Raw genomic sequence first — 15995 nt, forward strand, 5'->3', positions numbered from 1 at the left:
GAAGAATCCCAGACTGAAAAACCCCCAGAGACAGAGGGTTTGGAAAAGAGTGCAGAGCTTCAGAGGGGAAGATCTTTTTATTTTCCTCTAGATATGTTTTAGGACTCTTAGAAGAAATGGCTATCTGTCAGGTGCATTCCTAAAAGGAAGCTATGTGCAGAAAATCTGAACACAAAGAACGATCGAAGATCCCTGGTATACTGGGGAAAAATAGCACTTATCACGAACAGAAGTGAGAAGGCCTTGTAGGGACAGATGATTCCTGATCTCTGGAATACACTGACTGTGTCTGCATTAGGAAGACTTATGGTGCAATGGGAGTAGATCTGGAGAGCAAAGCAGCTGGTGCTGTGCACCTGATTACCACATCCAGATATGTTGCAGGGGTTTTAACATGAACTGACTCCAGGCTGGTGCCCTGGATTGAACTCCCATTATTGCCTGAAAAGTGCTAGATGCACTCCTGAAGAACATCTGTTGGCTTCTTTTCTGATGAGATTAATTAAGTTCATGCACTTTAAGACTGTCCAGTGGCGTCTTCAGCAGGGAGATCAGGAGATTTGCTTTGAAACGGTTCTCTTGAATGGAACAAAAATACTGTTGGAGATGGACCCATTGAATTGCTAAGAACCATGATCTATAGAACAAGTTAGTATGTGTATTATTTTCCCAATTATTTTCTTTTTAGGGTGTTACTACATCCTTCTGGAATGATGATGACTAGAAGGACACAGACTTGCTCTAGATGCAAAGTCATTGCATCTCTCTTCCCACTTTAGCCATTTGTCAGTGCCTGTCTCACTTGTTACAGTGGGAAGAGATTCAACAATTTCTTTGTTCCTACATATCTAATGCAAAGAGGGAGTAGGATAGGAGAGAGATCTTTTAATTCCTTGCTAAGAGAAAAGCTGCAGCATTATAGTTTATCTTATTAGACACTAGAGGATCTGTACCATGTACAGTCTTAAAATGCCCCAGCCAAAGGAAAAGCTTTAGATGGTATTTTCTCAGGCACTAAAAAGCTGTAACTAATTATTTCCATAGAAATATGGCGGATAGAGGGAGAGGAAAGAACAAAAGTGCCATGATGAAGAAATCCGCAGCAACATATTAAGTCCTCTTGGACTAAGAAGTGTATCATCAGTTTTGTCTCTGGTCAATATTAAGTCGTTAGGATTCTCCTCTCATTTACACAGATTTTACATTCCTGCTGATTCACTCTCACAGAGACACAGATCAGAATCAAATTTACCTAGAATCAGCTGATACATTCATAGTCTCAATGATCTAAATGTAAATCTGATTTTACATTACTGCTGGCATCTTCAAGCAAGACCTGAAAACTGTAGCAAACACCACTGAAGGAGTTTCAGACAGTAACCTACTTTGCAGTGCCTGTTTGCTTACAGACCCAACAATGGTTTTACAGACACAGATGATTAATTTTATTAATGTGAATAGATCTTGTTGGGGCTTAATGCATGACATATGTGGTGAAGAATGAAGGCCCATGCTAATGCTGACCTGGGAGAATACATCTATTTATAAGATAACAGAACCATTTCCAGGGCTTGAGAATAGTTTTCATAGAAAGCCAACTACTGATGATGATTCATTTCCATGTTTTATTTTTATCAAAGTTGTTTGCATCCCTGAATACAGATGGATGACAGTGACTCAATAACACTATCAAGGAGTACGTCCCTTAGCACCAATTATACAAGTTAAGCACAAATCAAGTTCTTTAAAAACAGTCAGTATAACAACTGGTAGACAGTTAGTCTACCAATAAAGTCAGTGTAATAAAGGTAGATAAATTAATACATTGGTGACAGGAAGAATTAGGCTCTTGATTTTGAGTTGAATAAGCAATAGCATTAAAAATAAATTTTATTTGCGATATCCATCATGCATGGGGATGATCTTAAAAGGCTGTAAATTACCTTTGATAGATGAGGATAGATTTATTCTTTCAGCTGAATATTTCATTAGTGGTTTTTTTTTTTCAAATACTTCAGTGAAACAATTATACTCTTAATGCACACACCACTCTCCATCTGTTCTCCATTCAAAAAACCTTCTCTACATATCACTACTATCCCATACAACACTACTTATACAAACATCTGGATAAGCTCATGGAAAATCACAGTTTCTTAAATTTACTACAGTGCACCTCAATGACAAGACAAAATAACGCAGAGTCAGTAGTGTCAAGCACAGGGCTCCATTGCTGTCAAGGGCAGGGACATGCCTATGCCTACTACTACGAGAGACTTCTGTAACACAGCAGGGACTGCAGGGTGCCAGATCCAATATTCTGGCATGGAATTACTGTTGGGGTATTTTTCCCTACAGTGAAAGGAGCACACATAAATATATGATGATGTTTTAAAGTCTGATTCAATCCTTTCTACTGAACTCCTTCAAGGTTGGGCAGGGCCTTCAGCAAACTGGCTTTCTGGATTTCTTCTTCAGATTCACTACTTCTCTCTATTAGAAACAAGGAACAAAAAAAGTCCTTCCCATCTATTTCATGTATTCCACAACATTCAGAGTTGCTAGTTAATAGGCTCATCATGAATTTCCTCTGATGGTTTGGATAGTCTTAAAGGATGTCTCTTACTTTATTAATGGCAAATTTCAGCCCTAAGACTTTAGAAATTTAAATAAACTTCTAGATAAATCAAGTGAAAACACTGCTTAAAGAGTCAGGGTTTTTCTTTCTCTTTCACACATTGCCTCTAAATTTATAAGCACAGTAGAGACTGAAAATATTTGAGGACTCTCATAAGCACTAATATAAACACTAGCAAGACTAATGGTCTTCTAGATACAGAAGTTGCAATTAAATGCACTTCTAGAAGGATAACATCTTGAAAAAAATCTAGACAATTTTCCACACCATAACCCATTCCTGAAGAAAGTGAAGTTGTCTTGGGCTTTCGCACTTCATTCATCAACAGAAAATAAAAAAATGCGGCGGTAAAACTACAGTTTTTCTGTGTAGCCAAACTATGTGTTACACTTTACCTGGACATGTGTGCAAAAATGTTATACAGTGAAGGTACCACCCACAAGGCTTTACTCAGTCCCGATGACGCCTTTGGCAAAACTCTTATTAAATTCCAGATCTGGATTTCACTTCACCTATATACTGCTTTTATGCTTAGGGGTAAAGGTCTCCAAGTTTCTGCAGCATATTCTTTTGTATTTGCCAGTAGAAACAGGAGGAAAGGTTATGCAAGATAATTAATAAGTAGTTCAATCAATGCGATGTTTCTGTTGCTTTTATTGTGGTCTTCTAGTGAAATGACTGAAGGATTCTGTGAGGCCATGGTAGCACTGTTAGCATCTAGTGCTCTAAATATTAGAGCAAAATCAGATCAAATATAACCTGCTTTAGTTTAAATTCATACTATTGATTCAAATATATTAAAACATCTTTAATGGCTTAACTCTGCTTTGGAAAGATTCAGTTTTGCTCAAGTGTCCCCTGCTTGTATGACTCTAGGATTCTACATCAGGTAGCACCCATCATATCAGCAGACATAAAGCCTCCAGAGAAGGAGAGAGCTAACATAAACCCCTTATTGCATGATCTGGCTACTTTGACAAAGTGTCTTTCAATCCCAGAACTGCTAGGTGGTCTACTATGCACCAGTCCCGCATTCAGGATCACAGAATCAGTGTCTGAGTTATAACTGTGCATTGTAAGAAAAGCAATTACAGACCAGTACTCGACAGTCAGTTGCTTCCATGTCACTTTGGCATTCCTGCAGGCAGCATCCAAACCCAATGCTTCTATCACCGATGATGGCCTGCACTGCAGAAGCCCTCTCCCCAAACTACCTCCCACTGGCGTTCAAGCCCCTGAGTATTTCCTTCTTCTGATTTTGCATTTGTAATCTCAAGAGACAGGTTATGTGAGGAATTATTCAAGTGCAATATTTTTGAAAGGTTGTGAGTTATCTGGGTTGCAGAGAGCATGAGTTACACAGATGAAAATACCGTAAATCTGTGTATGAGATCTGACACGTTACCTATTTGCTAAGTGCTCTTGCAACAGAGTACTGAACACTTCTGCTCATATGCATCAATTCATTCACCAATGAAATGTGGCTATCTTCAGAGTGATAAGGCAGCCAACTCAAACACTATTTTGTCTCAGCTGTAACATAACAGTGCTTGTAAAGGTTGAGGCAAAGAAACAAAGAGTGAAGCTGCAGGGAGTTTAGATTGTTTTTAACCTAGTACTGGGCTCCCACTTTAAGGCAATCCACTCTTCCAGAGCTAGTTTAATGGAGTTGAAATTCAATGCATCACTTAGCACTTCCTACTACTTTATATATGCTGAATGGTTGCATCAGCCAATTTTTAGTCATCTCACTGGCCAGTCCTTGAGGCTCTCTGTCCACTTACCAATATATGAAACGAAAACTGAGGAAATAGTCTGCTCAAGCTGCCATTGCTAAGAAAGAAATACCTAAATATGTCTAAGGGAAAGTCACAGAAGCCTGAAGTACTTTATCTTAAAAACCATAGAGAGAATTTCCTATCCAGTTGGAAGTATGTGAACTACTTTTGAAACCACTTTGTTTTGTTTCTTATGATCCAAAATTATTTGTATTGCTTGTCTGAACTGTCTATCACCTTACTGCTTTCTGACAAATTAAATCTTCTTAAAGGACTTTTTCTGAACAATGTGACAACAGACACATTGTCTCAGTGTGAAACAGTATGGGAATAGTGTCCTTATTTTTCTAATATCAATATTAGAAGAGCTACGATCAACATTCACCCTTCTCAACTCTACTAGCTGTGTAGAATATTTGGGAAGTGGGACTTCCTTCTGATAGTTGCTTTGCATTTTACCTCCAATCAGCATGATAGGACAACTCACCCTCTATGCTCTTGCAACAGTCTGGACTGCCAGTACAATGTCTGCTTAATCTAGGGGTTTAAAGTCAAGCTGTCCAGTGTCATGTGGTTTCCAGGCACTCACTTATTTAACAGTACAGATGTTTCTGAAGAGCATGTGAAAACATATTGAAACATCACAAAATGATGCCTCTCTATCATCAGAAGATACCATCTGGGCTTTAACCTGTCTCAGTGAACAATTCTCAGCATGAGGGCTCTTTCACCTCTACAGAGAGCCCTCCTGCAAATGTCAAATTGTCACAAGCTATTCCTCATCTAATAAGAAATTTCAATTCCCTTCTGTCCTCTTGCACAAAGTACTGCAAATCAGAGCAATGGAAGAATACCTTTGTCAGGATAACTTGTGCTGAACAACATTTGAACTGCCTGTGAAATGATCATCAATATTACATGAGACAGACGAAAATTTGCCTGAGGTATAATGGTGCTCCCAGAGTGTTCCTATAATGCAGGTGGTTACTATGCAAATAGAACAACCTGGGAAGTATATGAGGAGGAATACCAGAATGAATTAATACAAGTAAATTAGTCATCTTTTAGTCTGTAGGACTTTTGCTCCTGAATCCCTACAATACTGAGTTGACTATTTCACTTCTGAATTTGCTCAAGGGTAATCAAGAATATATATAAAGATCCTATTCTGCAGCTATTTCCATAATTTTATTTCCCTATTCCAGATTTTTTCAAGTTCAGCATCCAAAACGAATCAGATAGGTCATTCAAGAGAAAAAAACAACCAAAAAACCCCATCTGCCTTCTATTCACACAGTGACAGTACCTAAGGAAAGAATGACCCTTCTGAAATAATATATTGCCTAAAATATGTTTTTGTGAAAACAACTAGTGACTGATACTTTTAATGAAATGGCTACGAGCCCTCAATATTTTTTCACTTCATATATTCACATCTATCAGTAAAAAGGGTGGACAGAAGAATGGCTGCCACCTTGTTTCAGTAACAGTTTTCAGTCTTCCTTATCCCCATGTCCCATGAAGGGACAAAGTTGCAGAAAATCAAGACTATAGTCTTCTGTGCAGTGGAAACCAGTGTGGGTTTTCAATAACAAAGCAAAGAGTTCAGATGGGCTGATGTGCACAGACTGCAACACAAATGCACACAGTTGAACATCTCAATATCAGCTGAAGAGAAGGCAGCAGGAGAACATGCTGAATGACGGCTTGGCTCTTTTACACTCCTTTGCCACTAACAGGCTAACAGCAGAAAGGGAGAAGCAGTGTGCTTGCACGTGATCAAGAGAACCAGGGGGCTGAACAGTGAAGCTGGAAGCCAGCTGTGCTCTTTTGCTTTCTGATGACCATAATTAGGTTATTTCATTGTTTCTCCTTTTCTCCAAAATTTCTCCAAATTCCACTTGGAAAAGAAATGACAGCCCACAGACTCAGCCATTTGGCACGGTCTGAGGAGAAGACACCAGTGACATTTTATCAGGGTCATGTTCTTATATACTAAGCATGACATACACTCACATAGCAAGTTTCCCCTTCATACCTGTCCGCCTCTAGGTCTGTGTCTTATGCACTTCACTGAAAGATCTCTGCCAACTGCCTGATCCTCCATGTCAGTTCCAGCTCCTCAGCTTGGACCTGGGACCTCTCAACCAGATACACCTGATGCTTGGCTCCACAGAGAAGTTATGGCTTGGTGGATGCCTCACGACAGTGTCTTCAATTAAGTCATGTCAGAAGGCATTTTTCTCTTACTAGTTTCAAGGTTGTCCCCCCTGTCATATAACCTCCCCCACCTGTTGCATAACCTGACGCGTATCTAGGTAGGAGCATTCAGTAACGTTTCTGCTGCCTTTTTCCCCCACTCACAGTTCCAAGTCCATACAGTTTGACCTGATTATCCCTGAACTACTTTCCAATTTGCATTTTAATTTGAATAAATCTATGTAGTCTATTTATTTACTTTTACTCTTTCCTGCAGTGGAGATATTAGTCTGGCAGAGCATATCGGTATATCACACCCGTTACGTCAGGTTCCTTTAATTCCAAAGAGATTCCTTATTCTTTGCTGCCTGTCGCCATTTCGCATGTAATTTAAAAACAGCAGGCAGCGATTGAACTCTCAGATCTCATTATTACCTACAAGTCCTTCCAACAACAAGAAGCAGACTAGAGACTTTCTTCAAGGTGATGGGCAAATGTGCCAAAGTTGTCTTTAATTTATATTGCTACTGATGTTTTTCAATCACACAGCTTCTCTTTATTTGCATGCTATACTTGTTCTGCTTTATATAATGTCTCCTCTCTGTGTACGAACACTACGAGAACTTAGTAGCCCTTCACACTATGCAAATTTATTTTTCAATTCTGTTTCATGTCTGCCTTCAATAATTAACAACTTCATAAATTACATCCATGAAGTACAACCCATACTGAAAGTTTTAATGTATCATTCATCTTTGTAGCTAATTAAACCTTTTGTACGAAGACAAGAAGTCATGAAATACATCAAGCACAGCTAGGTCAACAACTATTTAACCAAGAAAGGAATTAAAAAAAAAGAAGAAAAGAAAGAGGGATAGTGCTAGAGCAATGCCTATGTTTTAAGAAAAGTCTCAGCTCAATGCTCAAACTGCTTACCTCTCCTTGCCAGATCGGGTTGACGGTATTACACATGATCTTAGATCTTTTCTCCTGCCCATGATGAGGAAGTGCTGGGAAGATGCTATGTTTTCCAGGCTGGATGGAAATCTTCAGATAGGGATCTGGATTAAAGAACATTCCTTTCTTCAGACCAAAGGCCTGGAAATCTGAAAGAAGGTAAATAACCTGATTATTTTTCACATTCCAGGTCTCTCTTTGGGATGGTAGGAACAGTATATGGTGACCTGGGAAGGAACCCAAATAATATGGCATTAATGTGAAAAAACTCAGTGTTTATTGTGAGGCAATGTAACACCAAACCATAATGATATTGTGGTTTAGGATTTACAAATTATTACATAATGAAACTGCAAATTTGCAACCTCATTGTGCAGACTGATTTGGCTTCAAAATCAATATTTACACAACTTTAAGTGATCTGCTAATTCTTCTAATAAGCCAAGCACTTGCTCAGCCTGGCTCTAGTGGAAGGAGTACTCTAAAAAAGAGATCCAGTCATTTAATCACAGTCATGGCATTTGGTACCCAATGTATGTCACTTCTCCTAGGTATCAATTTTACCTTTCTACAAATCTTAGTTTTTACACCACTTTTTTCTACATGAAAAGTCAATTTACAGTCTTTCCACTTTAAAGTATTTTCTTCCCTGCATGGGTTAAACTTGACCTGTAGTAACTTAGAAAGGCTCTTGTCTCTAATGACCAAATTTTAAGCAGTGCTTCATAGCTGCAGATCTCCCAGGGAGCATAATATGTGTCACGCAGACAAAAAGTCTCCAGGCACTTATTTGAAAATTTACTCATAATATTCTGAAGAAAGACACAAAGCCCATTATAGTTTGTCGCTGTGAAGCCAATGAAATGCAAACCAATCTGCTGGTATATCATTAATTTTGGCTCAACAGACACAAACTAAACCCTCCGGCCTTCTCTTTTTCTAGATGCATTTTTAAGCTTTCTTTGGAGTATATGAGCACTTATTCCTACTAGTGAGTTCAGTAACTAATTTGTTTTCCACCACTCTGTGCACGGAGATTCTCTTCTGTTTAAAGCTTTATTTCACATAGTGCTATAAGCACTGTACTGCATTCTGACTATTTTCTCTTGCTGTATTGAAGAGATAAAAAAGTATTACACAAGATAGTTTCCAAAACTACTTAGATGCATACCTAAACATCCAATTTAAACACATATTTTTTTCTTTTAGGCAGATTTTGAAAACATTAATTTGCACAGTCTTTTAATTCTCTTCTGATTAAAAATCCAATTATTCTGGCAGGTTGTGGGAGACCATTTAAAACCCTCCAGGCAGATATTTTGGATGAATCCGAAAATCATACACATTGCACATCACCAGTATTTTTTCCAGAAAATGGCTACATCAAACACAGGGATATGGTTCATCCAGTTGTATTTTGCTTCCTTAACATATGGTAATGGCCAACACAATTAAATGTGCAAGTCCAAAAGAACTGCTTTTCTTTCCATTGGTTTTCATCATCTATTCCAGCACACAACTCATGTTGCAGATATTCAAAAGCTGTTGGACAGATGGTCCTGAAACAGATTGTATTTTAAGAATCTCATTCTTGAGGCATTCTCTAACAGTTAACAACAACAACAAAAAAATAAAGGATATCACTACTAAGAGCTTATTTGAAAGTACTTTATTGACAGTATGTGCTGCCATGGTCCTAGCAATGCTATCGCACAAAGAAAATTATCTGCTTCAAACTGATAAACATCAATTTTCTTTTCCTTTTTTTCTTCCGAGTGCACAGTCTCTGTGTAACCAGCATGTACCTCATCTAACAGCCCTCCTGAAATCCTATATGGTAAACTCTTTGGCTTTGGAAGTTTGTACTGTTAGAAATGCATTCAAGAAATAGAAACCAAGATTGCAAAAGCACTATGAATGACAAGGCCTAGCAGTGTATTAGCACCAGGCTGCTAACATATGAGAGGAGAGAAAGACCTCTGGGATCTTATTTTCTTTCTCTCTGATGTTTCCTCAAAAGATTCTGAAACTGAAATATTTATTGCTGTATGTGTTTCTGATTTTCTTTCCTTCAAATAGAGACCATACCACTGAGTAAAGAAATGGTCTATTGATAGATTAGAAAATACCTAGCACTCAATTATGTATTTTTATATATTTTGTATCATAAAGAAAATACATATTATTGTGACCTACCAGCCTCTTTCCAGCTATAGTAATTAAGCGCAGTCATGAAAATGAAGGTACTCCTGGTCTCATTTTTGTATTCGGATGAGGAAGAAAATATAATTTAGCTAAGCACAGAGCAGGCAATTTTATTTGTGTCATTTCCTTGCTTAGATTGCATAACAGAACAAAATTTGTAAAAAAGTCTGTTAGAAACTTCAATTTTTAATGTCCAAAGTATGTATAGGGTAGCAGAAATAGTTTTCTCAAGGACAAATATCCCACTTATATCTCACCACAAATTCTCATCACTATGAAAAATGGAGCATCAAAAATGCAATAGCTCTGAATAAAGTTACATGGATATCTGCAGTTAACCAGAATTCCATTTAATTTGAAGCAAAACCTATCTTTAGGTGCTGTAACTATCTGCTGGAACTCATAACCAAAGGCTCAGATACTCTCTTACCACTGCTGTATAATGTCCCAACAGAAGAATCCCAGCTATTCTGCTTTCCCAAATGCAAATATTTCTCTTTATCATGTTCAGAAAAAAGGTTCTGAAGATACTAAATATTTGAGTGATGGTCTGAGGTTAACTGAATTTAATTCTTTGGTGAAACCAATGAATTCCAGAGAGATATGCCCTGCTGTACACTTTAGTTCTACAGTGTATTTCTTGGAGGCATATGAGGAAATGTTACCAAGATAACTCATCTATGTGTAGCAAAGGCGTATTTTCATCCAGTCGCTTAAAAAAAAAATTAATCAATATACCATATGTCAGTTTCCTGTTTAGTCATAAATCACATGTGAAAGAGGTTATATACATCTAACAGTGTAATAATGTCAGGCCATCTCTCATGAAAGATGACAGAAGGAAGGAATCCAGGTAGACAGAACAATCACAGACTCTTTCACTGCTACAGACTGGCAGTAATTGCAAATATGTACACCCAGTACAGCTAGGCTCACTTCATTGTAGAAAAGTGGTTTATACTAACTGCTGCCTACAGCTTTCTCCAAGTGAATTATGAATTTTTTCCAACTTCAGAGCTTTCCTTCCATATATGCTGATGTTCAGGTGTCTGGATGAGACCTAAGGAAGCTTTATGCTAGGTCACTTGCATGCATGTAGCCTCTGTTCCTAAGGTGGGCCACAGACTTTCCTGTTTGCCCTGTAAAGGATCATTTGGCAAATCTATTTGCCCTGCAGCATCACAAACTTCGGTGACTGGATAGTGATGGACAGTCTATTTTTGTGGTGAACTGGAAACTAGTATGTATTTACTGGAACCAGATGGGGATGTCAATTCCAACAAACACAGCTAGAGCACATCTGTGTTTTACCATGTTTGATTTTGCCTCAACACAAGTGATTAAGCTTTCAAAAGGTCAGAGAGGAAGTATGATTTAGGCTTGTGAGTCACATTTTGTCATGCTCAGCACAGAGATTCCCTGACAGTAATGATCAGTAAAACTACTGTAACAATTGTATATATGTATATATATATACACACACATACCTGCAGACATAGTGAGGTACTTGTTCGGACCCAAACTCCACATAGGGGCATAACAGAAAAGGATGGAGAACCAGAGAGAGAACCAGACTCTAGAGCAGTCTGTTTGCTAAATTGATTGCATTTAGTCTGGTCATCAGTATGTCAAAAGTAAGTTAAGGAAGCTGGAAGCTGTTCTCCCCAAGGGATGAGAAGACTTTGCCAATAGCTGTGGAAGAACTTTCCTAGAAATAATACACAAGGCTATTCTGCGCGGTTTATAAGTGTGTCTCAAGAAGACCAAGTCCCTCTAGTCTCTTGATGGTGCATATTTTACTTCATTGAAGTAAAAAAGCCAGAGTCTACAAACCAGCAGAAGGATCAAAGACTAGTAAGTAGCAAAGCTATTAGTTTTGAGAAACTGATATTGATATTATAAAACAGTTGGCAAATTCCTTCCAACAAATGCCAAGTACTGAATGTCCTTTGTGATTCCAAGCACCATCCAACTGATGAGAACTGATGTCTTGCAGTTATCTCTATGCTGACACTTGCGGCAGAGGTTATTTAGCCCTACAAATTCTATGGTCAACTCACCAAATTCACATTTTTCTTATTTAGCATACTAGCCTCACAATCTCAGGACCAGGAAATAAGATGTATTCCTCATGAGTCACCCGACCCTTTGAGCAAATGAAGACATCTTCAGTTAGGCCAAACTTGCCCAGAACATATCTAAACAGCACTAATGGAATTAACAGGACACTGGAAAGTGTCACTGGAATGACCACATTCAATTTAGATTATGATCTAGCTTGATGAACACCAAAATGGAATTTATTCTCTCCATGATCTGCTCATTAATGGCAGAAAGCAAAAAATATTGTCATCTTACTGAGATCCTGATAGTTCATGTATCAAAGCACAGTAAACCATCTTCATAATCTATCACCACATTGTATGGCCAGTCTTCGCGAACGAAGATTTTGAGAAAGGACTTTTATCTTTCAAGCCTACCCAATGGATTTTTTAGGTGAGACACAGCATGCATTGATCTGAGTCCACCCTTTAATCCTAAGGTTCATCTGCTGGGGCCAAGCAAGCTTGGACAATGGCAGTGAGGTCCTCAGGACATAGGTTTGTTTAGAGTGACCTTCTCATAGATGGATGGCCTTACAGGGCTGACGAGCTCCATCTGCCCGGGGGAGTAACCCTGACTGGGAATCGAACCCGGGCCGCGACAGTGAGAGCGCCGCATCCTAACCACTAGACCACCAGAGAGTTGCTAATTAGGATGTCGGTGGACAGCTTCAACATTTCCCTTCAGATTTCCTTTGTAAATTCCCAAAGAGCTGTCAGCTTGGGTTCTGACACTGAAAAAATGTACTTGAACAGGTATCTGGATTGACTACCAATGAGAGAAGGTAACTGCCAGGGTGCTGATACATCAGTGTTTCTTTTGTAGAGTGCTTCTTTTGCAGAGCTTGGACTCAGTATTAGAGGGTAGCAGTTCATCTACTGGTCTGAGCTACCCAAGACATAGTCGTGGCTTCAAAAGAAGGAACAACAAAACTCTACTTGCTCAAGATTCAACAGGAGGCACATAGATACTGCCTCTCAGCCATGTGTTTTTAAAGCAAGAGAAACTATTTTAGGTACTATCAGTGTAACAACCTTTCAGTTGTAAGAACATATCAATATTGCATTTATTGAAATGCCAATTTGACTCATGCAGCAGTATATGATATTAAAATTTATCATAAGAAAAGTGAGCATGGATTCACAGAAGTATTGCATTTGGTATCAGATTTCAAGAAGCAAATATTAAGGAACTTTAGAAAACAAACAGTAATGTGCAATGATAGGAAGTCTTAAAATCCAACACTGCAAACTAATGCAGAGGAATTGAGAAATATACTACATAAACTACAATAGATGACTGACTTGATCAGCTACTGAATGAGATTCTGCAACTGGTGATATGCAAGAGGTTAAATCAGATAATTAAAGTGCTTCTTCCTGCTCTCAGAAATCTACAGATCTATAGACAGATTCCACTTTCCTTTTAAAACAGATTGTAAGAAAAAAAAAGGCAGGTGTAGTTGCACAAGGAGGTGTTTAATGGTCTGAGATTTAAAAAAAGACGACTAAGTGGATCAGATAAACCAAAACATTTCTGTCACAAGGCCGCCAGGCAAAATATTAAAGACAGTGCAAAAAAGGAGAAAATATTTTCTTCTAGCTGTAAATGCTACAAACAAAAATGGAAGGACTCTCATTTGTGCAAGGAAAGGGCAGCAGAGGTATTAGGAAGAAAATAGGTCTATTAATAAATGAAAAGGAGGAGAGAAATTAATTATTCAAAAATAGCTGAAGGACAGGCTACCTTTTAAATTGTCTTCATCGAGAAGGAAAACAGAAAAAGTCTGAACAGCTAAAGTGAACAGCTTATCACAGCAAGTGGGAGTTTTTATCACTGCAAGCGGTTAACCACTGGAACAAAGTACCATCTCCCGGTATCCTCAGATCCAGACTACAGCCTGTCTGTAAGATATGTCTGAGCCAAACTCACACAAAGCTCCACACCATGGAGCAAGGTGGCCTGTGTTAAGTAGGATAATGGAGTAGTTGAATTCAAAGCCTTTTGAGGCCTTTCAAACTTAGCCTGGAGCACTGCACTGCTTTGCAGGCACAGGTGTACTGGAATTGGTAGAAAGTCACCTCACCTTCACACAAGATCCAACAGGTAAGAAAAAGTCAAAGGGTTAGTACCTCAGGTTTATAAAGAATACATCTGGGCAAGTTGGCTTGAGTTGGGGAGGGCAGAAGAGGCAGTAGGTTTATAACAATATTAAACAAAATTTAGTGGCTAGAACTCCTGTTATAAAATCAGTCACTAGGATTTCAAAAAGATAAAGTGCATTATATATCTGCATTCTGAACAAGCATTTCATGGTAACAACTACTTTCATAATGACCCTTACTGGACCTTATACTATTTTCAATTCTGATTTATACTCTGACTTCTTTAAACTGACAACTGATACTACCTGAATACGCGGTCTGAAAGACACACAAAAATAACTAACAACATTCTCAGAGTGGTGTGAAGAGGACAAACACCTGAATGTTTGTGGAATATTCAAATCTTCTGGTCATTTGTTCTACAAGAACACTTATAAATAAAGTGTGGAAACACATGAGATATGTGAAATATTACAGCCTGAAAAACTTATTTGATGCAACATAGAGCTAGGAGGCATATCATGCAAACCTCATGATACACTTTCTAAATATACCAGCCAACAAGACCGCTTTTAAGGGCTTTCAGCAAATTTGTTATACTGCTGAACCATGAACCTTCAGTGAAGTAGCTGGTACCTCTCAGGAAGCTTAGCACATTTCTTCTTTCCATACTTCATGCAAGAGAGCTCTGACAGTTTCAGGCACCTAATCAGAAGTGTGACACTCACTGGTAACAGCAGAAAAGGCATGTCAGAAAATAAATGCAAAGTGAACTGGATAGCTTTCCTTAAAGACTTTTTTCAATCTAGTTAAATTAGGCTTAAAATATTTCTCTTGGTATTTTAAATAATGAAAGCTACAATAATACTGTCATCATAAAAACTATTAAGAGGCTCAATCACAGGAAATTACCTTCTTTGAGATCAGTGTTGCTAGTGAACATATTGATCTGAACTAACCCTTCACAGGACCAACTTCCAGTCTCCAACACAGAAAACATGAAGGAAAAATCCTTCCTAGTGACACAATGTGAACTCTCTGCTATTTCCATTCTCAAGAAGCTAGTCATCTTCTTGTGCCTTAAAGGATTGTTTTACATCTGTTTCATTGTTTGACATTCAATCCAGAAATCTTTTCTCAAGTAAAATCTCCCATGAAACCAGTTGGATTTTGTCCAACCAAATACTCTGTAAAGAAGCACTTTCAGAAAGAAGAAAGCACTTTGTCACCAAGTTTTTAGAAAATAACCTGTTTCTGCACAGTTCATTTCCATGTAGGGTCTGACTGGAGCCTCAGCAGTACAGTAAGCAATACAAGTCAGCTGAAATGCAATGATGTTGTTCAGCATTTCATGGAATTTGGCCTACTTCGACATTTTTCTCTCCCATTCTAATAATTTTTTCTTTAAAAAGTGATATAGTAGAAGACATAGTTCTTGCATTCTTTAGATGACAGACTGCTTAGGGCATGATGGCTCTGTGTTGGTGCAGCACTTAATGCAATGGTCCCCAGTCACACTAATGGTTTGACACTTTTTTCTTTTTAATTGCCACTAAATCAACCATAATTTGGAAATATAACTTTTAAGTAATGATACTGAAGATGACAATATACCAAAATATAGATATTGAAAAGGAAAAGTCTATGTAAGCCAAAAGGACTCATGACAACAGAGAAGTTATTGCTGAGATAGTAGTGCAAATGGAAAGGAATCCTAGTTCCTGCTGATGCCTCTGGAAGGTCTGGATTGATTTCTATTCTATTAGTTAGCATAATAGATATAGGAATAGCAACAATTTTGGTTTGAGAAAGACAACATTTTGTTGTTGTGGTATTGACTAAGTGAGAGTAATAAATAAATCCTTGTGATATGTTAATCTGTTAATTTCAAAAAGACTGAAATGGAACTATTTTGATACCACAGATTTTTGATAAAATAATTGCCCAATAACTTTATCAAAGCTTTCAAATACCTGGCTGTGAGGATGCTGTTAATATGGATGTGATATA

At 38.1% G+C, this 15995-nt stretch overlaps 1 protein-coding gene across 9 annotated transcripts in view; it reads right to left on the minus strand.

Moving 5' to 3' along the window:
- HECW1 (HECT, C2 and WW domain containing E3 ubiquitin protein ligase 1) overlaps positions 1-15995 on the minus strand; it is a 265996-nt gene that overhangs the window by 85777 nt on the left and 164224 nt on the right. For all 9 annotated transcript variants that reach the window (XR_003533038.1, XM_027675830.1, XM_027675827.1 and 6 more), the window contains one exon: positions 7552-7721. Coding sequence is in view for 8 of the 9 variants with exons in the window: in XM_027675830.1 (XP_027531631.1) it covers positions 7552-7721 (170 nt within the window). In the remaining variant the exon portion in view is untranslated. The remainder of the gene's footprint in view (positions 1-7551; positions 7722-15995) is intronic.

This window comes from Neopelma chrysocephalum, unplaced genomic scaffold (assembly GCF_003984885.1).
Source record: "Neopelma chrysocephalum unplaced genomic scaffold, ASM398488v2 Primary Assembly neopelma1_26, whole genome shotgun sequence".
Taxonomy (NCBI): Eukaryota; Metazoa; Chordata; class Aves; order Passeriformes; family Pipridae; genus Neopelma; species Neopelma chrysocephalum.